This window comes from Eupeodes corollae, chromosome 2 (assembly GCF_945859685.1).
Source record: "Eupeodes corollae chromosome 2, idEupCoro1.1, whole genome shotgun sequence".
Taxonomy (NCBI): Eukaryota; Metazoa; Arthropoda; class Insecta; order Diptera; family Syrphidae; genus Eupeodes; species Eupeodes corollae.
Window position 1 is genome coordinate 156,621,887 of NC_079148.1, and position 26,415 is coordinate 156,648,301.

The 26,415-nt window shown below is 30.9% G+C and overlaps 2 protein-coding genes across 2 annotated transcripts in view; both read left to right on the forward strand.

Annotated features, from left to right (window-relative positions):
* Positions 1-16,760, forward strand: part of LOC129944667 (bestrophin homolog 15) — a 36,905-nt gene extending 20,145 nt beyond the window's left edge. The window contains exons 3-11 of the mRNA XM_056054261.1: positions 7,835-7,945; positions 8,278-8,458; positions 8,545-8,913; positions 9,080-9,208; positions 11,984-12,091; positions 14,679-14,912; positions 14,984-15,263; positions 15,333-15,722; positions 15,782-16,760. Of these exons, the coding sequence (XP_055910236.1) occupies positions 7,835-7,945; positions 8,278-8,458; positions 8,545-8,913; positions 9,080-9,208; positions 11,984-12,091; positions 14,679-14,912; positions 14,984-15,263; positions 15,333-15,722; positions 15,782-16,284 (2,305 nt within the window). The 3' untranslated portion in view covers positions 16,285-16,760. The remainder of the gene's footprint in view (positions 1-7,834; positions 7,946-8,277; positions 8,459-8,544; positions 8,914-9,079; positions 9,209-11,983; positions 12,092-14,678; positions 14,913-14,983; positions 15,264-15,332; positions 15,723-15,781) is intronic.
* Positions 16,761-18,959: 2,199 nt separating this feature from the next.
* On the forward strand, positions 18,960-26,036 carry LOC129945848 (multidrug resistance protein homolog 65). Its single transcript, XM_056055781.1, has 13 exons — positions 18,960-19,117; positions 21,366-21,647; positions 21,704-21,949; positions 22,011-22,182; positions 22,243-22,557; positions 22,615-23,172; positions 23,241-23,619; positions 23,675-24,104; positions 24,158-24,421; positions 24,482-24,778; positions 24,831-25,191; positions 25,253-25,609; positions 25,677-26,036. Coding segments are annotated over exons 1-13 (3,864 nt in total). The 5' UTR covers positions 18,960-19,115; the 3' UTR covers positions 25,878-26,036.
* The last annotated feature ends 379 nt before the right edge of the window (positions 26,037-26,415 follow it).

Consider the following 26,415-nt stretch of genomic DNA (forward strand, 5'->3'; position numbering starts at 1 on the left):
AAATAGTTTAAAGTATTTATATTCACAGATGAATTTATTAATTTAAGACAAAATAAAATATATTTTCTTCTGTTTAAAAGTTTTCTCTCAGTCTCCAGCATCATCAAAATAAAAATAGATTTCTGTTGATAAACATTTTTTATAATAATTTTGAATTAAATTAAATAAGAAATTCCCATAAAAGCTTAAAGTGCGCAACGCCAACTAACGATGGACTGCCGGCGGCTGCGGCGACGAGTGACGGTGATCAATCAAATCATCAATTCTTAGAATTCCCATATTTAATATGCTGTCCGCGCATGATAGAGTCAGACACCTGCGGCTCTTTTTCTGTGGTTAGACGTTAGAACGGTCAACAAGACGAATTATATCTTATTAAATATGCAATTGCATTATAGGTTTACTATGTAATTAATTTTATTTAATGATTCGGAAACTCTGTTTGTTCTTTTGGGGTTGTAAATTTAAAGATCCCTGTAGTATAAATACTCGAAGTAATTACAAAGTTTCAAATTATTGAAAAACAAATAATTAATCCATTAACAGGTTTTAAAAGTTTAGAAAAATACAATTTCATAAAATGACAGAGTTTGACAGCTGTCACAAATATAGAGACTCCATTTATTTAATTTGACCCGTTAATGGCTTTACCGAGTTTCATAATTTTTAATTTAATTTTTAAAACATAAACTAAAAAAAGTTACTTACTCTTTTGATAAAACAATTGTCAAATAATACCGCTGAGCAACTGACGTCAAAAATAGTAAAAACACTACTTTTTCAACACTTTGATTTCTGTAGCGAGACCGACCGACCGACCGCGAGACTGGAATTAAATACAATAATTTTACAAAAAAATAACTTTACAAACTTTTGACCTTTTTTTAATGCACAATAAATATTTTCATGCATTTAAAATAAATTGTCTTTTTTCTGCGATAAAAACTAAATCAAACGCCAATTAACCAACCGTCGACATAAGCCAAAATAGGGAAAAATTAATATTTTACGAAATATAAAACACTTAACTTAATATTTAACCACTTACTTAATATTTTATTTCATCACGACCTGCTACTGCCTATTACCAAAGAATAAAGATAATGTAGATGAGTTTGAGAATAGATTCCAAACTCCTTAAATAATGGTGAACTCAAACACTTATTAAAAGAGTAGACTGAGGAGTTGAAACGAAATCCAATTCAAATTTCGATCTTGGCGATCTTGGATAAATAGATGAAAAATATTTTAATTTAAATTGAACCATTACGTTAAAAAAAAACGCATTGTTGCCCTTTTAGGATGAATATTTTTTGCAATGAGCCACATTATTATTAAGGGATTTTTGAAAACTTTTGTGGTATTTTTTTTGTAATTCCGAAATTCGCAAACGAATCTAGATTGTTATTAAATTTTCTCTAAAATTTATTTTATAACCTAGGATTTTTTTTTAATAACATAATTTTTCTCCGAAGATGGAAAAAATTTTTTACCCACTCTGATCTGGCTGTAATCTACAAAGCTTTCATCCGTCCAAAGCTTGAATATAAATCGCATTTCTTGGGTGCCCCTAAAAAAATTTAAATCTCTTGAATAGAATTCAAAAAAGGGCTTTGGCGACAGAACTATAATCGAAAAATTTACATCTTACACCGCCGCAATGTTTCATGCCTTTCGTTGTTTTATCAATATTTTACAAACAATGTTCTGTCAAATTAGCCAGCTGCATTCCACTCCTTAAACTATTCAGCCGTAATTATCGCACTTCTAGGAATGCTCATCAGTTTACCCTTGAGCTCAATTTCGGGGGTACTGTCAAGTATAGATATTCTTTCTTAAATCGCACATCGAGAATGTGGAATGCTTTGGCCAACTCTGTTTTTCCCTCCCATTTTGATGTTCAGAACTTTAAGACCAATATGCACCGGTATCTCCTTTTAAATCCTTCACTATTTTCCTAACGCTCGCACTGTGTTTAAATAACCACTTGAGTGCTGGAAGGGATTTTTATTTAGGTTGTGATTTTTTTATAATAGTGAAAAATTTGGTTGACAGCAAATAAAATATCTCTGAATCCATGAATTTATAACATAATTTGTGTCATCATACAAAATACTCGTAGGTATAAATTCCAAAAAGAACTCCAATATTTTGCTAACAAAAATTATATTATTTTCAAAATAGTTTTATGCATCAAAGAATAACGTTTTTGACATCTGGTCAAATTGTTAAAAAATCGAATCGACAGATTTTTCACTTAAAATTAAAACTTAAGAAAAATGCTACTAAAATTTGGTAAATATTGATTTTCTAATAAAATATCCCAGCAAAAATTAAAGATATTGATTTCAAACTAATTTAATCTTATGAAAAACTTTCATCTTAAAATTTGATAAAATTTTAAGAAAAAATTAATTGTGAGTTTTATAAACAAATATATCGAGAACATATTAAAATTTGGACTTCAAAATTATTTCATTCTATTAAAAATATTTTTTTCATCATAAGGGTATATCCTTAAAAAATTCAACCTCCCACTGAATTCCAAAGTATTTCTGCTTATTTATATGTTATGGCTGAAAAAAAAAATATTATTTTTAAATTTTCAAAGAAGTTTTAATCAATATATCAACAAAAACAAATCATGAACATTTTAGCGCAATGATAATTCCTAATTCCAATCAGTACTTGTGGAGCTCTAGTTTTGAGATTTAGTTCATTTTGGGATACATGAGTCACATTTAAACATCAACGTAAATACTTGTTCGTAACAGTTATTTTTAAGATGATCCACAAATGTTCAAATATTTGTAAATATTATTTCCATGAGTCAGTTGCCAAATTTACTTAAAGTTGTACACCTCTTCCGACGCTTTTAAACTTGCAAATAAATTTAACAAACATCAACTTTAATTATTGTTCACACTTCGTCATTTGATTGGATTTGATTTGAAAATACGATTGAGAAAAATCAAATCAATCTATCATCAACTGAATATGCACCTACTTAAATATCAAACAATTTCCGTCTAGCACAGTGCTCCAATTTCCTGCAACGTGCACAGCACAGCCTTATGTAAGATCTATATGCTTAAGTTACAGGTACAAATATACTTTGTGTCTATGGTGCAAACTTGCATCAAGACTCGTGCATGATCACCTTGATCTTGGACGCAATTCGTATCGAATTCAATTATGGAAACGCGCGACAAAACATTGTCATCATAATTTATCTAATCCCATAAGATTGATACGTCTAACCCAGAATAGAGCTAGAATAGTAAGTAAAGATAGTAAAATAGGAGCTTATATTATTACTGTGGGGCGCTTCTTTCATATTGGCTACATGCATAAAATTAAAATAGACTGTTGAGCAACATTTCCAATTAAGGAAATCAAAATGTATAAGAAGTTATCTACTTCATTCTGAGTTTCGTTTTTGTTAAACAATTTGATTGTTTGCCAATATTTGTTTGATAGAATTTTTATATCTTTTCAGGTATTTTTTCTGTTTGCTAAAATTTCGTTTAATGAAGATAAATGCAATCTTGGAATTCAACATCGAATTTCATGTTTTATGGACATCAATATTAAATTGTTGTTTGTTGATTCAGTGTTTATGGATGTGGCGTTAACTTAATGAATTTTCAATAAAAACACGTATAGTTGATTAGTCAGTTTCTTTTTTTTTAATTTTAAATCAATTTAAACTTGACTTGTACGTTGTCAGTTCATTTATTGAACCTGGAAATATTATGGAATGTACTTTTTCATACATATTTTTGTTGTTTTTATTGTTAACAACTTTTAAACAAGGAATTTTTAAAATAGAAAACAATTACTGAGTGGGAAAAATCTGCCAATAAATTGATAATTGGGCAAACAAAATACACACGTGCTGAGAGCAGCTGTGCTTTACATGAAAAAGGTGAGCAGTTTGCTGAGAAATTTTTAGCGATATGGAATTTTTATTTTTAATATAGTGGAATCGCTTTCTCTGAAAATTAAAGTTTTAAGCGAATTCAAGCAAATACAAAAACTGGAATGCAACCACACTGCAAACTTCCCATCCCGATTTTTTGTGAGATAAGAAAATTGAAGAAAATATCTTTCATTATTATCAGTTTTTATTTGTTTTGGAGAAAATGTTTTCAATTGGATTTTTTCGATAAAATAACTAAAAAATAGAAACTTGTGCATATGATAAAATAAGTTTAATTTCAAAATCTGTTTTTGGGTCTCGAGATTTTAAGTCGAACACATTTTTTCTTGCGAATTATAGGAACTACATATGTACATATATGGCGAGTTTTGCATTTGTAAAAAAATTCGAACTCGAGATTTTAATCAAACATGATATTACGATGGTAGGGAAGTCGAAAAAAGTGGGTCCCGCGATTCTATCCGGTCTATTTTTTCTGTCTGACCACGCTCCTACAGCATAAACCATTGGGTCGATTGAGTTCAAACTTGGAAGTTAAGGATTTGACCAGATTTACATTAGGCGTTTTTTTTTTCATTTTTTTAAGATCAAAACTAACAGTGGCCCCCATACATTTTTTTGTTCAAAAAACGATATTTCGAATTTTCTTAAAAACTAACCAATAGTTTTTTTTTTAATTTTCTCTAAAATTTTATTTTTTACCTTGGCTACTTTTAATAAGATGAACATATTTTTAACAATATTTGATTATCAAAAGTGCAATTTTTAGTTTTTGGATTTTTAAAAAAATATTGATTTTTTTTTTCAAAGTTGTATATCTCAAAAACTTGTCAACATTTTTTTACGAAATTCAAATGTTAAGCGTATATTAACAATCACTAAACAACTGCATATCAAAAATATTTTTATAAAACAATTTAAAAAATTTATTTATAAAAAATTAATTTAAAAAAAAACGCTCGAACGATTTTCAAAAAAAAATCAAAGGGTTTTTGATTTATAAAATGGCATCAAATTTTTGAAGAAAAACTTATTTTTCAGGTAAGGTTTTGAGTTTTAAGTTTTTTTTTAAATTATTTCACTTGTTTGGAAAGAGGGAATGTCATTGGATTGTAGTAGGTACCTTCTACCTACCAATAACATTACTTCATTATCATTATAAACATGTCTTTATCTATCTATCTGCATAAAGCTGAGCACGCCAATGAACTATTCCTTATTTGTTTTAGACACCTACCTAACTACACAACCAATTGGCGATCGCTTTACAATTTAAAAATACATGTTCTTCCTCTTTCTTATCTTCACATAATTTACTTTCCATCCTGGTTCTTCCAACATGAAATTAAAATAAAGCTATCCAAAGGATAAAGCTTTGAACGAACTAGTTGAATACATAATCAATTGTTTTCGTTAAGTATGTTTACAAATAGTTTTCATTTCCGGGATGAGTTGTCCTAGGATGAGTTGTATCTTGGGTTGAATCACAAGTTTTTTGACAAATCAAGTGGCATTTATATCGTTGAAGAAAATCTTATTCTACAGGCATATTTTTAAATCTTATATAGGTACTTTTTTAAACAGACCCTTTGCATACAGGAGCAAGTTCGTGCGATCCAGTCGTGCATTTTTTTACCAATATGTTATAAGATTTTTTAAAGGTTTTTCAACGTTATATTGTATAGAATGCCATAATGTTGAAATCAATACCTTCACTTTTTCTAGCTACATTCTAGACGAAACTCAGTTCTTACTAATTTTGAGTAGACATTTATTTTTATAAAAAAAACTGTCAATTGGACTTTTCTTAAAATTAAAAAAAAAAGGTTTTAATGAGAAAAAATTGGTTTTAAGACTGCCAAGAAATTCGAATCGAAAATCATTTTTTAACTACTTTTAGTAGTATTTTTTTCTAGGGTCTTATTTTTTAAGTAAAAAACACATTTTTGTAAAAGTACTTTCTGCATCTATTATTGTTGTTATCTGTACTTAAAATAAAATATATTTAAGAGTCGTATGGGCTCTTAGACAGGTCCTCGCCACCCTGCATGACCTGAAGTGTTTACTCTGGCGTATGTGAAAGATATTTGTTTGTAAAATTTTAACTGAACTTAAAAAAGACATAATAAGAACACATTGCACATTTTCGTTAACTTAATTCGTCCTTTAACAAGATTGATACTTAAAAAAAAAACAGCAATCTGTGGAATATGACGTTTCTGTTTTTTCGTATTTGTTTAATTGTAATTTTGAATCATCTACAATTATTTACCATAAAAGTATAGAAAACTATGCAGTGACATCTCTGCTTTTATCAATTCAAGATTTTTGTTTGTTTTAATCAATTTCATATACGACTTCCTTTTTATCCATAAAGTTTAAAAAAAAATCAAGGTTATTAATTTTTGTATAGTAATTATCCACAGTATGTATTATTTTATTAAAGTTATTTCCCCTGTTTTTTGTTACCAAATCAAAAATCGCGCGTGTTTATTTAAAATTAAATAAAAAAACACGCAAATAAAATGTTTAAAATATTCTATTTGAATAATTCATTTGCAAAAAAAAAAAACAAATAAAAAAATTCAATAAAATACTATATAATTAATTATCCCATCAGGTATTTCCAACACTAATGATGGCTCCAACTTCATATTAGTCAAATTTGTTTGAAATAAATTTTAGAGAAATGGTTCTTAAGTAAAATGATTGGTGAACTATATTTTTCTCTTTTACAAAAGTATTTCATATAATTAGATAAATGAATTACGATTTAGATGATTGTGTTACTTAATTTTCACTTCAACGTCATTCATTTAACCAATGTTAACACCTTAATTTCGTTTGACATGCAACTTGATGCTGTGTGATAAGATAGAGACGTACATTAAAAACTATGAGATAAATCACTTAGATCCGGCATTTTACGCACATCATGTTTACCAAATAAAGCTATTTGAAATTGTAAACAAAAGCCGGCACATCAGCGAGTTCATGCTTTCCGAGGCTAATGGAATGATGGCATCTGACAGATAAACATTGTTTAAATATTTTCTGTCTAGGTACTTTCGAGCACGTCACCGACACACTGTTATCATAACATCCATTACAAAAAGCTGACGGGACTTAAGACCAGCTAAATTTTGTATTCTTGGATTTTAATGAAAACATTTGGAATGTAATGTGTAAGGTGTTTTTTAAGAGCTTGAGAACTTTAAAAAACAAGACAAGACGAACATTTTTTTGAAGTAATTTTTCAGACGTTAACCGAACCATTTCCTAAAATAAAATCGTCAAGAAATTGATTTTGCAAGAAATTGAAGGTTGAGTTGCATGACAGGTTACGCGACACAGGTATAACATCATTGAGCCTCATCATTAAACACCGTACAATGGACGGATAGCGATTGATTGATTTATTTTATTTTTCAGAGTTAATTTACAAATTGTGAATTGAACGCTTCATGATGAATTTATCAAACATAACTGAACATAACATAATAAGCCTTTCTCGACTGTTAAACCGCTGAAAAAACATCCCATAGAATCGTGGCCTTACTAAGTCTTTGATGAATATTAAAGGAATGCAGAAAGCCTGTAACGAAAAACTTATATCGTCCCCCAATAATTTTAATTTTTTTTGTGAAGTCCCTGATGGTTGGATATTAGGACCTATTCTTTTTAATTTATGTTTGAAAATTAAATTAACTATATTAACTCTTAAAATATCACTAAAAACTTCGATTGAAGCTTATCTAATCAATTCATCATACATCAAATAGAATGTTCAATAAATTATTGTTTAACTAAATGACTATTTAGAATTTATAAGAAAATTCATTATATTTAAGTACTAATAAATCATTTCTATTTCTATCTAACTATTTTCAGATGGCGCGGCAGTGTCTACAAATTAGTGTGGCGTGAATTGGTTGCTTATTTATGTTTATATTATACCATTAACTTAGTCTATAGATTTGTACTTAATGATTACCAACAACAGTGAGTATATAAATATTTTAATAACTTTACTTATATTTTGAAGGTATTCAAAAGTGAAAACAATAAAATCCTACGTAAATATAAGACAAAAAACACACAACACGTGCTAATCGAAGAAATACGAAAAAAAAACCACTTTGCGTGATTTTGAAGACAAACATACAAAAAAAACAACTTGTGGGTTCTCGATTGGCATCTTGCCCTGCGGCAATACGTTAACGTGTTTTCAGTTTTATATTTATGTAAACATCCCAACTCAAGTTTAAAAAACAAGTTTAAAAGAAGATGAAAACAAATAACAACAACAACAAAAAAACATCTTGAATTTCCAGACTATTTGCCAAAATCCGAGTTTACTTCGGTGAACAGAGTGAAACCATCCCGATGTCCTTTGTCCTCGGGTTCTATGTAAGTCTGGTGGTTAAGAGATGGTGGGAGCAATACAGATTACTGCCATGGCCAGATACTCTTGCCCTATTCATAAGTGCTGCAATTCCTAACTCCAATGGAGGAGTAAGTGTAAAAACAAACCTCAAAGCCTGTCTTTCAACCCAATCTTTTATACTAAATCTATCTCTTCTATTTTTGTGTTTATATAGAACGAGACAGGGCGATTGATGCGCCGTAATATTATGAGGTACATGGTCTTGGCTTATGTCATCACCCTGCAGCGAATTTCACTTCGCGTTAAGAGACGCTTCCCATCGACACAGCATCTTGTTGATGCTGGGCTAATGCACGAGAGCGAGATGAAAATCTTCGAGACCATGAACGCCAAGAGTCCCATGTCCAAGTACTGGATGCCTCTTGTGTGGGCGACAAACATCATTAATCGTGCACGCAAAGACGGTCTGATCTCATCGGATCACATTGTTCAGACAATTCTGGTTGAATTGTCTGACATCCGACGAAGGCTTGGCGGCTTGATTGGCTACGATACGGTCTGCGTGCCATTGGTATACACTCAGGTAAGTTGCACGTTTTATTATATATAAAGGCGCGTAACCTTTAGTTTTTTCTTAACGTTGTTTCTTGTTTTTCCATCGAAATATGATGTAAGCGGAATTTTTTATCATACGGATACGGAATCATTTATTATAATGAACTAATATTTTTCTTATAATGTCATTGCAGGTTGTCACATTGGTGTTGTATATTTATTTTATAGCCGCTGTTGTGGGCAAACAAATGCTCCCGAATATGCCACCTCGAAATGGAAAAGCCGATACTGACTTGTATTTTCCACTCTTCACAGTTTTACAAGTAAGTTTTCTGTGTCTTTAATAAGAAATAAATTATACACTATTTCGTATGCCATAAAATCTACTATCATGCAAAGAGTTCTAAAAAACAAAATTCCGTTCTCATTAAACCTTTATGCTTTGTGGGTACGTAAATGTCTCTTGTTACATAACATTTAATAGGAGTATTATTTTTTAAATTGGTTCAACAATAGAAAACCTAAGTCTACATTCTACAATCATGGTTCAACTACCTTACCTACTGAAAAATATCAATTCTCAAAACCAAACCACAAATCCACTAAACCGCAGTGTTCTGCTTTTGCGTTATACTTTGATTAATTGTTATTTCTTTCAACTTTGTAGGTAAATATTTTAGTCTAACAAAAAATTAAACAAATAGGTACCACCATAAAAATAAATATCAGAATTTTCTTATACGGGTGGTTATGGCATATCCCAAGATCATTCAATTAGAAAACAAAAACAAAATCAAACTCAGTATATAGAAAAACGGGTGCCGGATATTTGTGTTAATTAATTTTTTGACTATAGATACCAACGTGTGTTGCTAACCACAATAGCTTCTTAATTTTTATTAAACAAAATAATACTGAGATAGTGATATATGCACACCTTAAGAATGTTTGAAATGCGGTTGAATGGGCTATTAAATATAATAGCGTTTTACAATGTGTTTTAGGTTATGTTTGCATTGCATCCCTCGAGGAGGTGCTAAAGGTATGCATTTTCATGGCAAATATCGTGGTATTTTGTGTAAGATTTTGACAAAAAAATTTAAAAATAAAACAACTACTGAACAATAAAACTTATGAAGATGCTTTCATTGTTCAAGCAAAACAAAATTTGAATACATTTTTAATAAAGTTTCTTAAAAAATCGAAAGTTCAAAAATTCAAATTTATTTTGCACTATCGAAGTTGTACCAACCTTAAAAACAATACACACAATTTGTTACCTTACGCTGCAAAATTTTATTTTCCATTGTCAAAAATGCAAGTCTTCAAAGCATAGAATTTTCTATTCGCAAAATATTCAAAGTGACTAATTAATTTTTCATTCGCTAGTATTTTAGTTCCAGAAATATTTGGGGTCAATTTCTGTTTTTTTCTTTTAATTTCTGTAGTAAGAAAACCACGGTCTCAATTTGTTCGATAGTTGAAAAAATTTGGACTCGTTACCTCCACTAGTTCTTGAGATATGGCCGGAAGAAAAAAGGTTTCCCAATTTTACTTAGACTCTCACGCACTGACATCTCTCTAAAAACTTTTAATTTTAGGGACATTGAAATGTCAAGGAATGTTAAAATTTTCAATTCGACAAATCGGATCGATTACTTTTACAAATTTTCACTATCGAAATATTGGACTTTTTAAAAAATAATTGCCAAACTTTTACGAAAAAATATATTCTTTTAAATTGACGTTTGAATTTAACGTAATGTATTGTTTCTTTTTACATGGTTGAGTATTCTAAATTTCCAGTTATTGTAAACGGTCCAATTTTTCAAATCAAAAATGTTGAAATTTCTCGACATTTCCAGGTGTTTACAATCATAATCCACTGTTTTTGGAGAGATGTATAAACGATTTTTCATTGATACGTCGAGGCAGTTTTTTAAAAAATTGGAAATCTAAAATACTTGGCTACAAATAAAAGTACATATGTATATAATTTCAACGTCCTGAAATTCTTGGCAAAAATTTGCTTCAACTTTAATTCTGACCAATTCAAACTTTCCAAAGTTCTTTAAATGAAAACTTTGCTTATTAAAAAATACAACTCACACTGCTGCCCTTTAAAATAATTATAAATGTTTATATTCAAGTCTTTTCTTTAAATTTGATTGTTAAATTTTCGAACTCTGTTTGAGATTACTTATTTTGATTTAATGTAAAATTAATTAAGATGCTACTTAAATAACAACTCAAAATTGATCTTTTGTTCAATTAGTCCATTGTTCTTCAGAGTGCCCTAAAATTAAAAAAAATTAATTTACAAATAAGTTGCTCTAAGGCACGCCCATTTTAGTGTTCATTAAAACTATTAATTTAGAATTTGCTGCTTTAAGGGCTTAATTGGTGTTATTGACTTGAACAAAATTGAGTTGTGGCCTTTATATCTATTTATTAAAGATTAATAATTTTGAATATTTCAAAAATCATTTTTTTAAAATTGAACCTAATCATTATATTTTTTTTTCTAAAATGATTTGCTTCAAATAACAAAAGATTTTTAACAAAGGTTGTTGAAATAAAGACATCCTTTTGTTAGATACGTAAACAATTTTCAACAATTCCAAATAAAAATTCTAGACCTTTCACACATATCGTAAAAGTAATTATTTTGTTTTCTTATTTTCTGTAATTCTTCATTCATCAATCAATCAATCAATAAATTGATTGATTAGAACTGATTTATAATTTTCGGGTATTTAATGTAGGCAAGCTCCATTTTTATTTATTTTTTACAAATTTGTCAGAAAAATATACAAAGTATTTGCGTTTTATTTATTATGAATGGTTAAGGTTTTAGTTTTGACAAGAGATGAGTACTTTTATCTTTAATGAAAACATAATGAAAGTTCGAAAAAAAGTTCTTTTTAATATATTTATCAAAACATAAATATATTATCTATTTAATAGATAATTATATTTTAGTTCTTTAAACATTTGAACATTTTAAGGTGTTAAAATTCTAAAACCATACTTATTTTTTTTTTAAATCAAACAAATCAATACATCGTCAGTAATATTTTTTTTAAATCTTTTTGTAGTTCGTGTTTTATGTGGGATGGCTTAAAGTTGCAGAAGTGCTAATTAATCCATTTGGAGAAGATGATGATGACATTGAGCTTAATTGGCTTATAGATCGACACATTAAGGTAAGTAAAGAATGTACTTTCCCAGAGTTTCTATAAAGGTAAACAAAATTACCCGATATCCTTTAAAATTGTAAAAGAAAACAAGACCACCAGCAGAATGATTCATCATAACATGTTTACAATTATATATGAATTCTTCAGAACTTTGTGAAAGCCTTATTTGATTGAATAATATTTATCTTAATCATGGGGTTTCCATTTAGGTTTTTTTTTAATAATTTTTCTTAGTTTTACCTTTTCTTGTAACAATTTTTTCCAAGAACTTGTTTTAACATATCACGATTTTTACCAGAAATATAAATTAATACAATTTATAAGAATTACCTATAAATAAGTCAATAGAGGGTGGAAAAAGCTTATGTGACAAGTCTAGAATGCGAAGTTAGTAATTAAAGCCAGTTTGTTTAATTGTAATTGTTAACCCAATGGTAAAAGACCGGTTAGGAAAAATATAAAATCCACAATTAGTCATTTATTTTATTCTTGAGCAAAACACCCTTTGTGTAAGTTAAACTTATAAAGTAAGTTGCTTCAATGGATAACTTTTTTTCGGTATATTTCCTTAAAACACTCCTATTAATTTTATTTTTAGGGCAAAATTCCCATTACTTTTAATTCCCATTACTTTAATAGGAATCATAATAAACTGAAATAATTAAACATTCGCAAACTAGAAATGTTCAAATCCATCAATAGAGAAAAATGAACAAGACGACTTACACAACCATTATACATTTAAAAATTAGTTAAAATATTTTAGTAAATTTTTGAGAAATTTAAGTTACTGAGTAAAAACGATTATTGTGCAAAGTGATTTTCTTCTTCTAAGTTTCTGACATTTCATATTTAGGTTTGCTTTCTTTTTTTCCAATCAATGTCACTTTTAGACGTGTTCAGAAGCATGGATTTTAATAGAATTTGTTATCAATTATTGTTAAATTCAATTTTCATTCGATTATTGCTTATCCGTTTTCTCTTCAAATTCTGGTATCGGGTGTTTTTTAAATAGCTTGAGAATATCAATTGATTTTTGCCGCAATTCTGGATGTAATGGCGTCAAAAGTGGCTTGAATATTTGCTATTGAACGAGAACCAAATGTCAAAACCACTTCTGTTGCTAGTTTAAATTTCCAAAATTTCGATCCTTTGTTCTGGTCCTAGGAAATAGTAATACTAATTCGCCAAACCTCTTTGAACTGAAATGTGACCACAATTTGACATTCTCAACTGTCAAAGCGCAGAAATCAAACATTGCAACTTCCCATGCAGCTAAAAAAGCAACCTATAGAAAATAATCACTTTTAACTATTTTACGTAATAGATAATTAATTATAATTGTTTATACTTATTTAAAAGGTATAACTTACTTTTTATATTTCCAATGAGAAATAAACAAAACCTATAAAAAATATTTTTTTATGACAACAACATTTTTGTATGGTGTTTAAAAAAAAACATTTCAATAGCTGAGTTTTAGCACGACCAAAAACAATAAAACTCTGTTAATTTCTGTTATTTTACAACTTAAGCTGTTAATAATAATTATAATAAATTATTTAAAGATTATATTTTGTTTCAATTATAATGCAATTTCCAAATACGTGACAACGAAAACAAAAATAAAATACTTTATTGCACAACAAAAGAAACACCTGAAAAACATAATAATATATTTATTTAAGTATTTTCACTTTTTTTTATATCTATTCCAAAACCAAACCAAAAACTTAAGACGTGACCCGATGGCATCTCAACAAAAAAAACTGAAAACTTTGTTTTTTCTCCAACTAATTTGTATTATCAGTTCATTTGTTATACAAATTGTTGTTAAATTGTAAAGTAAAAAAGAAGGCATTCATATCAGCTGTTTAAAAGTAAAATACTTTGATAAATGCAGGGCATGTATTCTTCTTCAAGTTGGCTCCTTGCGTCTTGACATGTTTATTAGCGACATGTGGCTACTACAAAGTACTCAACTTTTGCCAAAAACTCATCCACCTTAGGGTGGTAATCAACTTAACACTTACATGTGCTTAGACTTTTTTAACTATTTTTGTTAACACGTCTTTTTTCAGTAACTTACTACGTTGAAAGTGAAACCAAAAGCCAGGGGAAAAAAACTGAAGCATTAAAACTGAAAGTTGGGTTGGGTCTTTGACTTGATTTTAATTGGCAAAACATTTCGTGGAATACATTCCGATTTTAATTTATGTATGTTTTAATTTTAAATCAGTTTTAAATGTTTAATTTACATAGACGAAGAAACAAAACTGTCTGGTCTTTTATTTACGCAGGGAAATTCAATCAGTTTATTTTTAAACTTTCAACTTATGTGGATACCAAAATAAATTATTCCACCCATAATGTCTTTGCGTATAAACTACCTTATTTGTTTATTAAATATTAAGAGGAAATGCCTTTTTTCAAGGCTTTAAAAAATTTACAATTCAGTTTTTATTCAAAATATGCGACATACAATAAAAATCACAAGACCACGTTTATTAATTAATGTATTATAATAAGGAATTTAAGTTTAGTTAAATTTGATTAGAATTCCTAAACTTACATTTTTGCTGACTAATTTTAGGCTTCCTACATGATTGTTGATGAAATGCACGAGGAACATCCTGAACTCCTGCGAGATCAGTACTGGGAGTGCGTTGTACCGAAGGACTTGCCTTACACTGTGGCTTCGGAACACTATCGACGCAACGAGCCTAAGGGATCTGCTGAAAAATACAAAGTTAAAACTGCTGACGCCATGTACGCGAACATCATGCCTACCAAGCGTAACATGCCCGATGACGTCTATGCAGATTATGTAACAACAAATTTACTGCACAATTTTTGAACACACATAATATTTAATGGTTTGCTTTTCATTCTTCGCAGGAAAGTGTCGATACTCCAATGGTTGAGCGACGCAAAAACAACTGGCTCACGCGTCAACTATCCCGTATGGGTTCGATGCGAAGTCAGTCCACCGCATACTCCTCTGGAGGCACAGCGTTTAATCGAAATCGTTTGAATTCAGTTTACTCCAGTCCAGAGTCTGGCCTGCCTCTAGCAATTTTACAACAACAGCAGCATCAGCAGCTGCAATCGAAGCCGAGCTTCTATGAGAAGTTTGTCCATCGGAAGTCATTGCGTGCTCAAAAGCAACTAAAGCAAAGTAGGTTTACATTTGAAATCCCAAAAGTAAAAAAATAATCGTAATTTTTTGATTTTTTAACACGTATAGATACAAGGCTTAATGTGAATGGCCTTAACGTGGCTGTGCCCAAAAACAGACCTCGCATTCCAACACCCGACGTTACAAAGGAAGGTGTAGAAAAAGAAAGTAAACTTATCTTCACGCCTGGGTCGACGGGAACAAGTACTTCCGGAGCTAGTGGAGTTGAACTTGTGGCGTCACATTTGACGTCATCCCATAACATGTATCCATATCCAAGTGGACAGGATGGTCAAGTTCTTGGAACTCTTCTCCTCTCACCAATCAAAGAGATGGATAGTTGTTCATCGAACAACACCCTCATTCCAGGACATCCAGCAACTGCTGCACTTGCCCAAGCTGTTCTGCCGAAGAATCTCCAGGATGTTAATTTCGGAACTGTTTCCTTAAGTCCTTCAAGTAAAATATTTCAAGAACTTTCAAGGAACAACTGATATCAAATCTCTTCTTTTTTTTAGATCTACCGGTGACAACACTGTCATTCCCATTCACAGTGACTACATCAACGTCCGATTCAATGCCGTCGGGAACTTTAAATATAGTTTCCATGCCTCAGATAACCACAACAAATGCCGTGTTCGATACCAACGAAATGATGTCGTCTATTCCACTAGCCCTGACCATTCCACGATCGGTTTCAGCTGTTTCAGTCACGGAAACAGCTCGCGATCCATCGAATAATAGATTCCTCACTGTGAAGAATGAAAATCACACACCAATCTCGCGAACGAGTAGTTTCAATGATGCCTTCATTAGAGATTCTTATGTACTCGAGCGGAAGCTCTCTCAAAGATCACTCAATCAACCAATCGAAAATCGAAATAATTCCTCGAATCCTCAAATTTCAACAAGCAACGGCAATAGCCTTATGCCAAATCCTTCTAACGAAAATTCAACTTCGGCTCCAACAACACTTACAAAAGGAACACCCGAAGCCAAAAATGGGGAAGTTTATGTTTAAAATGTATTCAAAAACGTATATATGTATTTCGATTTCGAATATTGTAAATATCCATAGTTTAGGGAGATTTTGTAAATTTCAAAAGAACTCTCCTATAGCTATTGTTAACTTTTTTTTTACAATAATTATTTAAAATTCTTGTGATATTTTCAAAATATGCTGGCATAAGACAAAACGTGCGTTAGGGTTATTTTATATACAAATGTTATTTTGTCTTCTCGCTATTGTTTTAATCTTTTAAACATGAATCTCGAAATATTAAAAAATGTTCTTTATATTTTAGGAAATATGCAGAGTTAGCCATAATATTTTTGTTTTCGTTAGCAATAAGACTTGTAATATGAATGTGTACATTTTAAAACATTTATTGTAAAAATATTTGACGTAGATATTTTATTAGTTAACTATAAAAAATGTATTTAAATTTAAATGAAGAAAAAATAAAGTTGATTTAATTAGAGATGAGAAATCAAAAATTGTAACGAATTTACTTTGGAGGACAAATTCAATGCAATCATGGAACTGCTTTAGTAATAGAGGCAACTTTTAAAACTTTGTGTGGCCATTTCAATTAGTTAGTAGTTTTCTAACTTTATTCATATCTGTTCAAAAATGAAAAAGATTGAAAACACAATTTTCTTTCATTTTAAACGTTGCACTCTAACGCGTCTAAAAAGTGATAGTTTATAAAACAAAACAAAAAAAACTTAATCTAGAGAACGAACGTTATGAGTTAAGGCGTCAGAAATTCTGAAATCAGTGAATTACTAAGTGATAGAAACATCACCGATTAAAAATAGAAAACTTATCAAAAGACATAGTAAGTCACTAAAATCGTTTAAAATTTGAAGAAAATAAGTGAAATGTTTTAGAAAAACGTAATAGCTGTTTTTAACAAATTTACTACATTTGAAGCAAGGCGTAAACCTACATTTGCAAAGCTTAATAGGCAGTATCACAAATGAAAATAGGGCATTTAATTTAAAACCTTACTTTGTGAATTCTTTCAGGAAATATCAACTGAAATTAGTCTCAAACCCTTTAAAATATTACAGACAATAAAATATTTTTCGACATTTTGTGTACAATTCTTAAAGATCTTAATTATAACGCATGTGTACAATGGTTTTAGTGCCGTCAAAATAAAAGTCGTTTCTGTAAGTAGGTACTCGTACTAATTATCCAGGTCTTAACTTTGTAAATAATTCTTTGATATTACAAAGGCGTAATTTTAGAGTGTATGTCAAAGTTTTACGAGGTATCTGACAACTAGTTTTTCTTCAATAAAAGAATTGATGCATTTTTTAATCTGTAATCCCATCTCATATCAAGTTTATATATTTGAAGTAATTTGTAGAATTTTTGAAAATCCTCCTTTTGAAACACTGAATGCTTAAAAGGCTTTTGACAAAAAAGAGTCAAAAACAGTTAAAAAGTATTTTTTTGTTCTGATATTGAATCAGTTTTCCAGACAATACTATTACACCAGGTTTTCCAAATGTATTGATTTAAAACCCATAAGAGTATAAGATTCCAGGGTCTTCAAAAAATCGTATAGAGTCTAAGCCGCATATCTAAAAACAAACATTTACACTTTGCAAAATTATCATACAAAATGTTGTTTAGAACAACTTTTTTCTTAGCTTTTCTAAGTCCTAAATACACCGTATCGTAAATTTTCAAATGTTTCTATTTATTCCAAAACTTGACCTGTTAAGGAAATAATAAAGTTTAATTCAAATCAAGGGCAACTAAAACCAATAATGATGACTTCGTCGTCTCTCACGTTTATATAATTAACAAATTTACATAATTAAGCTTATTGCAATTGATAACCGCCTAATATAACTTCTTGTTATCTACTCTGATATGCACTTCTAGCTATAAGAACGTAAGAACAATTTTACTATTTTAAGAGTACAGTAATACAATAAGTATTATTTATTAAAATATTTTATCGCAGTTCTTAACCAGTTACATATTGAATTACAAAACCATACACTTGAGATTAGAAGTCGTACTTCTTTCCTTTGCGATCGGCACACGTATACTTGAAGCCACTTAACTATTAATAATTTAGATGTAGGTACCCCACAAATGTAGGCACTTACAATTTTACTGATAGCACAAATTAAAAACAAATTCATTGATGAAACTGTATAAAGTTTGATTCTTCAATCAATTCAACGACGAAGTGTTACCTCGAAAGACAAAGCGACTGCGCAAGATATTCTTCTCACTTCTTACTCAAAACAGAGTAAAAAGAAAAAACAAATCAGATGATTTAATTAAAAAACTCTCATTTCTTTAACGTCAACCACTCGCCATAAAATTCATCTATAAAAATCTAAAACAACGATCTCTGAACTCCTTAACATGTGCTCTCTAGCACCTAGCTCTGCATTAAGATACATTCCTTCCATAATAGACCAATATGAATAATTTTAATTTCAATTATTAAGATTCGTCTCTTAATATCTACCTACTCAGCATCATCATCAGAACGAGAATATAGGAACAATTTTACATTGAGATACTTAAAGCTCTGTCCGATGCGACAATTGGCAAACCCATGCGAAAATATCAAAATCAATTCCCAATGGAACAATCGAGTGACAAGTGAAATCGATCATATTTAAGGCAAATTGAAGATCTAAAATATTCTCAGTCTTCGCGATATACTTGATGTATTTGGATCTCTTGAAAATATAGAAAAAAGCGGATAGCTATTCGGATTCGAACTGGGAAATCCTTCGGTATTGTGTGAAGACCTGAGTCTACATGACCTAAACAAGGATTATTAAATCAAATCAAAATCAATCAAATCAAAAATGTGAGAAAAATATTAAATATTAATATTACTTGAATATATGACTTGAAAATCAAAACTAAGAAACTGTTGTGCTAAAACTTACTCTAAAGAAGTTCATAGCAATTTTTTGAATTTGTGTATGGTGCTTTCTTTCAAATTATGAAATGAAAAGAGTGGTCCAAAATTTGAAACAATCAATTACTTATAGCTTAACATTGTTAGCAACTGTCTACATTTTAAGCAGTTTTAGTTAATTATTTCAAAATTAATATTCTTTATTAATTGCTAAAATATGAAATCCCTTTTATTAAAAACAGTGCATATGAACACGTCTTACCAGTGACAGTTCGTGAAAAAAAGACAAATCAAACAAACCTCCTCTTTTGAAATGTCAAAAATTCGGAAATCATATGGATGTGGACTTAGAAAATTACTAAAAGTTGTGGTTTTGACATTTACTAAATCTTTAAAGGATGATAAGATGCTAAAATTATTTAAATTAGCGACTTAATGTTTGTTAAACCGTTTAAAATTTTAAGCCAGTAAATTTTCATAAGGGCACAGTAAAAATTCGTTTGAAATAAACTGAAGAAAAATCTTAATACTTGTCAAATATGTTCAGTGTTACTATTTACAATATATTTACACATGTTTTACAGTTTAAAACTTAGAAAATTACTTGCCAATACCAAAAATGAGTTTTATAGTTTAATTAGAATGGGAAATTTTAATTACTTGGCTCAATTCATTCATTTGAAGAATCTAAAGAAATAAAATATTAAACTTGTACAGAAAAAATTAAAAGTTTAAGCGTACCAGATTTTACAATATTTACAATTATAATAAATCAAATGTTTGAAAAATATTCTTGTTTAATCGAAAATATAGATAGATTTATATACTGGTTTTCCGAATAGCGAGATCTTTCTAAAAGGTCATAATTTCTACTTAGACTTAGTTGGGGTTTTTATATACTGTTATTTAATTAAAATTTAATTTTTATTTTTGTTTCTTTTTTTTTGCTAAATATTGGAGAAGTATTTCTAACAACTTTATGTTAAGGCATAACCGTTTAAGAAAGAGTTGATCTAAACACGCTCAAACTTTGACAGTTTAAAAAAAAAAAATCAAACGAACCTAAATGGGAAGAATAAGCCATTATTAGGCTTGTTCAACCAGAAAAATATAGTGCAGTAAAGGATTATGAAAATTGTCAGAACAAGTTCAAGCAAAAACGTCATACGTCAAAAATTGAAATTAAAGGAATAATTTAAAATACAATTTTAGTAGAATTATCAAATTATTGGATTAATATTTCTTTATAATTTTCTACTTACTTTCATATAAATTTGATTTGGTGTTGGGAAAACACTGAATCAGCAGGAAAAGAAATTACCATTACAGAATATTCGAGATGATTCAGCTAAATGAACGCTAGTCAATGTGCAAATGTTTTCTACATGAACAGAAGAAAGGAACACTACAGTCCATTTCAGCAGGTTGAACACAGCTATTAAGACATTTTAGAAATTCGTGAGCTAACATTACTAAAATTTTAAGTGACCTTTTTTTGATGCAAATTCATTTAAAACTATTAAAATTATCTTTTGAAATCGCTTCAATGTCTTATTAATTGTTTAAGGCGTTTTAGACTTTTCAAAACTTTTTTGAAGACAATGCTAAGCATATCTTCATTAGCCCTAAAAAAACCTATCAATATTTTATGAAACAGACCATTTTATTCAAAACAACGTAGAAAGGTTTTTAATTTCCAAGGAGTGATCTTTTATTTTACTTCTTTTAGGTTTTTTTAAGTACAAAAAAGCTCGAAATTTATTTTGTATTTGTTTGAAAAAAAAATATTTCGTTTATGAAAGTTTATGTGAACTCATACCAATTATGTTTATTAATTTTGTTGAACGTTGGTTAGAACCACAAAAACAAAATTATCTCAAGGGCATTTTTGTTTACTTGCATCCGCATACTTTTTCAATTGTATTAATAAGCTTATATATCTTAGATTCTCAAAAAAAATAGCAATAGATATTAAATTTTAATTGAAAATTAAACTATCAATTGACTCCAATGACCTAACTGCGGCTGTTGTTGACTTTTCTAGCGATCTTTCAATAAGAACACGCATCTTTGACTTCGCAGCCGCACCGTCTGCCGAACCCTGAATTAGAATTTATTTATTTATAAAATTTATTCAAGGATGAAACACAAAAATTAATTAACCAATTTATAATGGATTTTGATTTCATTTAAGGTCATCCGTGGGAGAAGAATCTTCTTCGGGAAAATGTGAAGAGGAGGAACCCGTGGAGGCCACACCACCGGTTGGATTCTTTAGACTTTTTCGATTCACAACTCCTTGTGAAATATTCCTGCTTATTATTGGAATTTTGATGTCAGCGATTAAAGCTTTGACACTTCCAGCAGTTGTTATAATTTACAGTGAATTTACAGCGATGCTTGTGGACCGCACTTTGGCTACAGGGACTAGTTCAACAACTTACTTTTTACCTCTTTTAGGCGGTGGGAAAACACTGTAAGGCATTCGCTTACTTTTAGGACGCATGGCTTGAATAATATTGATGTTTCTAGGACAAACGCTACACGAGAGGAGAACAATAAGGAGCTGTACTATGATTCGATTTCCTATGGACTCTTGTTAACCATCACTTCCGTTGTCTTGTTGCTGTCGGGAATATTTTCAGTTGATGTTTTCAATTTAATTGCATTAAAACAAGTGACTCGTATGCGGATGAAACTCTTTCGAGCAATCATGAGGCAAGACATAAGTTGGCATGATACTGTAACTCAACAGAACTTTGCCCAAAACATGACAGAGTAAGATGAGTTTTTGGAGATTTTTCTGAAGTACAAAATTTATAACTTTCATAATTTAAAGTGATATTGAAAAGATCCGCGATGGAATTTCTGAAAAAGTTGCCCACTTCCTGTATTTAATTATCAGTTTCGTCATAACTGTGGCTATTTCGTTCGCATATGGCTGGAAGTTAACTCTGGCCGTAAGTGTCTACATTCCTATTGTGATAGTTATGAACTATTTCGTGACTAAGGTGAATATATTGAAGCAATTTTCCAATGAATTGCAGACGATTTAATCAAACTTTGTTTAGTATCAAAGCCGTTTAACAGCTTTAGAGCAAGATTCTTATTCAAGTGCTGGAAATCTGGTCGAAGAAATTCTTAGTTCAATTCGAACAGTTGTTTCGTTTGCCGGGGAAAAGAAAGAATCCGCTCGATACGATAACTTCTTGATTCCCGCTCGAAAAGCTAGCCAAAAGAAAGGAGCATTCTCTGGATTCAGTGATGGAGTCCTGAAGTCTCTGCTTTTTATTTCATGTGCTGGGGCCTTCTGGTATGGAGTGAATCTTATTCTAGCTGACCGAGACAAGGTGGACAAGGAATATACCCCAGCTATTCTTATGATTGTGAGCAGGACATTTTTTTGAGGATTCTTTTTTTAAAAGTTACTTTAATTTGTCAAGGCATTCTTTGGAATAATTGTGGGGGCTGACAATATTGCTAGAAGTTCACCATTTCTCGAATCTTTTGCTACGGCAAGAGGTTGTGCCACAAAAATATTCGGAATCATTGATTCCAAATCAAATATCGATCCGATGTCAACAGATGGAAAAATTCTCAACTATGGGCTTAGAGGTGAAATAGAGTTTCGGGACGTATTTTTCCGGTATCCTTCGCGACAAGATATCATCGTTCATAGAGGTTTGAATTTTAAAGTGAAAGAAGGTCAAACCATTGCACTTGTTGGTTCATCTGGTTGTGGAAAGTCCACTTGCATACAACTTCTGCAGAGGTTCTATGATCCTGTATTCGGACAAGTTCTTTTGGATGAGTTGGATATCAAGAAATACAACATAAGCTGGTTGAGATCGAATATTGCTTGTGTTGGACAAGAGCCTGTTCTATTTCAAGGAACCGTGAGGGAAAATATTATGCATGGTAAATCAACGGCAACACAGAAAGAAATCGAAGCCGCTGCCAAGTCTGCCGGTGTTCATGACTTTATTGTGAATTTGCCAGAAGTGAGTATTTGTCTCCTGAACTCTCCCAAAAATACTTATTAAGTGTTTTTTTTGTCTTCGAAATTTAGAGCTATCAAACTTTTATCGGAGAAAAAGGTGCACAGTTATCAGGAGGCCAGAAGCAGCGTATTGCTATTGCTCGGGCACTCATTCAAAATCCAAAAATTCTCCTCCTCGACGAAGCAACTTCAGCTTTGGACTATCAATCTGAAAGACTTGTTCAAGAAGCCTTGGACCTAGCTAGCAAGGGAAGAACAACAATTGTTGTTTCTCATAGATTGTCAGCTATTAAGTCGGCAGATCGGATATTTTTCCTTGATCAAGGAAAAGTTGTCGAAGAAGGATCCCACAATGATTTGATGAAACTGAAGGGAATGTACTATAACATGGTCCACGCAGGTGATCTACAAACTATCGAATCAAATGATCAAGATATTGAAGAGAAAAGTAAGTTATTCAGAATATATCTCCCTTTCTAACAAAATAAAGCCAATTCTTTTAGATAAATCTCTGGGAATCTATGAAAAGTCTTACGAACTCAATGCGAATAATTTTGAAAAAAATCTAAAAGATGTTGTCAGCTTCGAAGGACCTGTCTTCACATCCCCCAAGAATGACGATGAAGAAAAAGATGAAAAGACTCAATATGTCAAGACATTCATTAGAATTCTGAAAATCTCACGACCAGAGCTAGGCTATCTGATATTTGGTATTATTTCGGCTACGCTGTATGGATTCACATATCCTGCTTTTTCAATTGCCTTCGGAGAATTCTACGCTGCTCTCTCACAAAATGATGAAAATGAAGCTAGAAGCCGAACTGCAATACTCTCGATTTGCTGTTTGGTGATTGGCATTGTTACCGGGGTTATTTCCTTCCTTCAAACTTACCTTTTCAATCTAGCTGGAGTTTGGTTAACAACAAGAATAAGGTAAAACTAGAAAAAATCAGTCGGGCTTAACTAGCTAATCATTTTTTAAAAAGGTCGATGTCATTCAAGTCGATCATGCAGCAGGAAGTTGGGTGGTTTGATGAAGAAAAGAATAGTGTTGGAGCTTTATCCGCTCGTTTGGCAGGTGACGCTGCCAATGTTCAGGGAGCTATTGGTTTTCCTTTGAGTGGATTAATTCAGGCTTTCTCTAACTTTTTATGCAGTGGAACTATTGCGTTCTACTATTCCTGGAAGCTTGCCCTTTTATGTATTTGCACATGTCCTATAATCATTGGATCAGTGATTTATGAAGCCAGGTAATGAACATACATATATAAGACTTTTGAACTCATCAATCATGATATTTTACTTTGTAGTTCCATGTCAAGTGCAATGATTCGTGAGAAAAAGATTCTTGAGGAAGCCAGTCGCATTGCTACAGAAGCCATTGTTAATATCCGAACAATAGCTGGTTTAAGACGAGAAGGGGAATTAATTGAAAAATATAACGAAGAGATAAGGAAAGTCGAGGTAGAAATAAGAAAGAAACTTAGATATCGAGGTATTGTTAACTCCTCGGGACAAGCATTTGTGTTTTTTGCCTATGCCGTAGGGTTGTGCTATGGTGGAGTTCTTGTTTCAGAAGGTTCAATACCATTCCAGGATATTATTAAGTAAGTAGGTCGTGAATAAGCAAAGAACTTCTATAAAGCATTTTCTTGACAGAGTTTCGGAAACACTCCTGTACGGTTCCATGATGTTGGCTCAATCGCTTGCATTTGCCCCAGCTTTCACAGCAGCCCTGGTCTCAGCTCATCGTATATTCCAAGTTATTGATAGAAAACCAAAAATCCGCTCCCTTACAAATAAGTGCAAGAATTTCAACAAGTTGAATCAAGTCGAAGGTGTGCACTACCGAGATGTGGAATTTAGATATCCAACGAGATCAGAGGCACAAATCTTGAATGGCATTAATCTGCAAGTTCTGCAAGGTAAGACCGTCGCTCTTGTCGGGCATTCTGGATGTGGTAAATCAACGTGTATTCAATTGTTGCAGAGGTATTACGATCCAGATAATGGAAATATTGTAAGTTACTGTTTTTTTTGTTGTTGAAGAAAATCTTCTAACGATTCTCTTTCTCTATTAGCACATCGATCAAGATGACATTAAGACTGATCTATCATTGGAGTCACTCCGGTCAAAGTTGGGCTTAGTTTCTCAAGAACCATCCCTATTTGAACGAACAATAGCCGAAAATATTGCCTATGGAGATAATTCTCGGGATGTTTCCATCGCTGAAATAATGGAAGCAGCCAAAAGTGCCAATGCTCATTCTTTCATCATATCACTGCCAATGGGTTATGATACTAGATTAGGTTCCCGCGGGACTCAATTATCCGGAGGACAAAAACAAAGAATAGCTATTGCTAGAGCTTTGGTTAGAAATCCAAAGATTTTATTGCTTGATGAAGCAACATCTGCTTTGGACTTACAAAGTGAAAAGGTATAATTTGTATTTATTGATCAGAAACTAATGATCTGAGAATAACTTTTATGACTTTATTTTAAAGGTCGTTCAACAAGCTCTGGATACGGCATGTTCGGGACGAACATGTATCGTAATTGCACATCGTTTGTCCACAGTTCAAAATGCAGATCTTATTTGTGTATTGCAAAATGGACGTGTAGCTGAACAAGGCAATCATCACCAGCTTATCGCCAGAGATGGACTTTATGCAAGACTTCATAAGACTCAACCGAGCTCTGACTAGAAATCATGTCTTTAAAGTTCTCTTGCTATTTAAAAAAATCACAATAATCTGTCCAATTTATTTTTAAGTATATTTTTTTTCTAATTATAAACAAAAATGATATTGCTATTCATAAGTATGAAAAAAAGAAAATTAAAATAAATATAATATTTAAATCGATGTTTTTTTTTAAATATTCAACCTAAAGTCAAATTGATAATATTTTACTGGAGTATTGAAATATGTTCAAAAACCACTTGAAATGTGTTCAAACACTTGATTCGTCTAGAAATTTACCATTTCCATGAATTTAAGATTTTTAAACGAAATGATACCAATTTTGACAAATTGGTATACTTATCAATTACTCGAAAGTTGTGATACGATTGCATTGATTGTTACATTTTAGTCGATTAATTTCAAAAGTCCCTAAATGTTTTTTTAATGATATCTTCCTTAAGGAAGCCTTTGGATTATGTTAAAATTTGTATAGTTGTTCCTAAGAACGAATATATTGTTTTTTAATTAGTTTTGGCTTGAATACTAAAACACAATTTTC

Excerpts from the sequence above, each read along its gene's own strand:
- LOC129945848 (XM_056055781.1), top strand. Across the intron at positions 24,105-24,157 it reads TGGTTAACAACAAGAATAAG|GTCGATGTCATTCAAGTCGA; the intron begins GTAAAACTAGAA and ends TTTTTTAAAAAG. Across the intron at positions 25,610-25,676 it reads TGGACTTACAAAGTGAAAAG|GTCGTTCAACAAGCTCTGGA; the intron begins GTATAATTTGTA and ends TTTATTTTAAAG.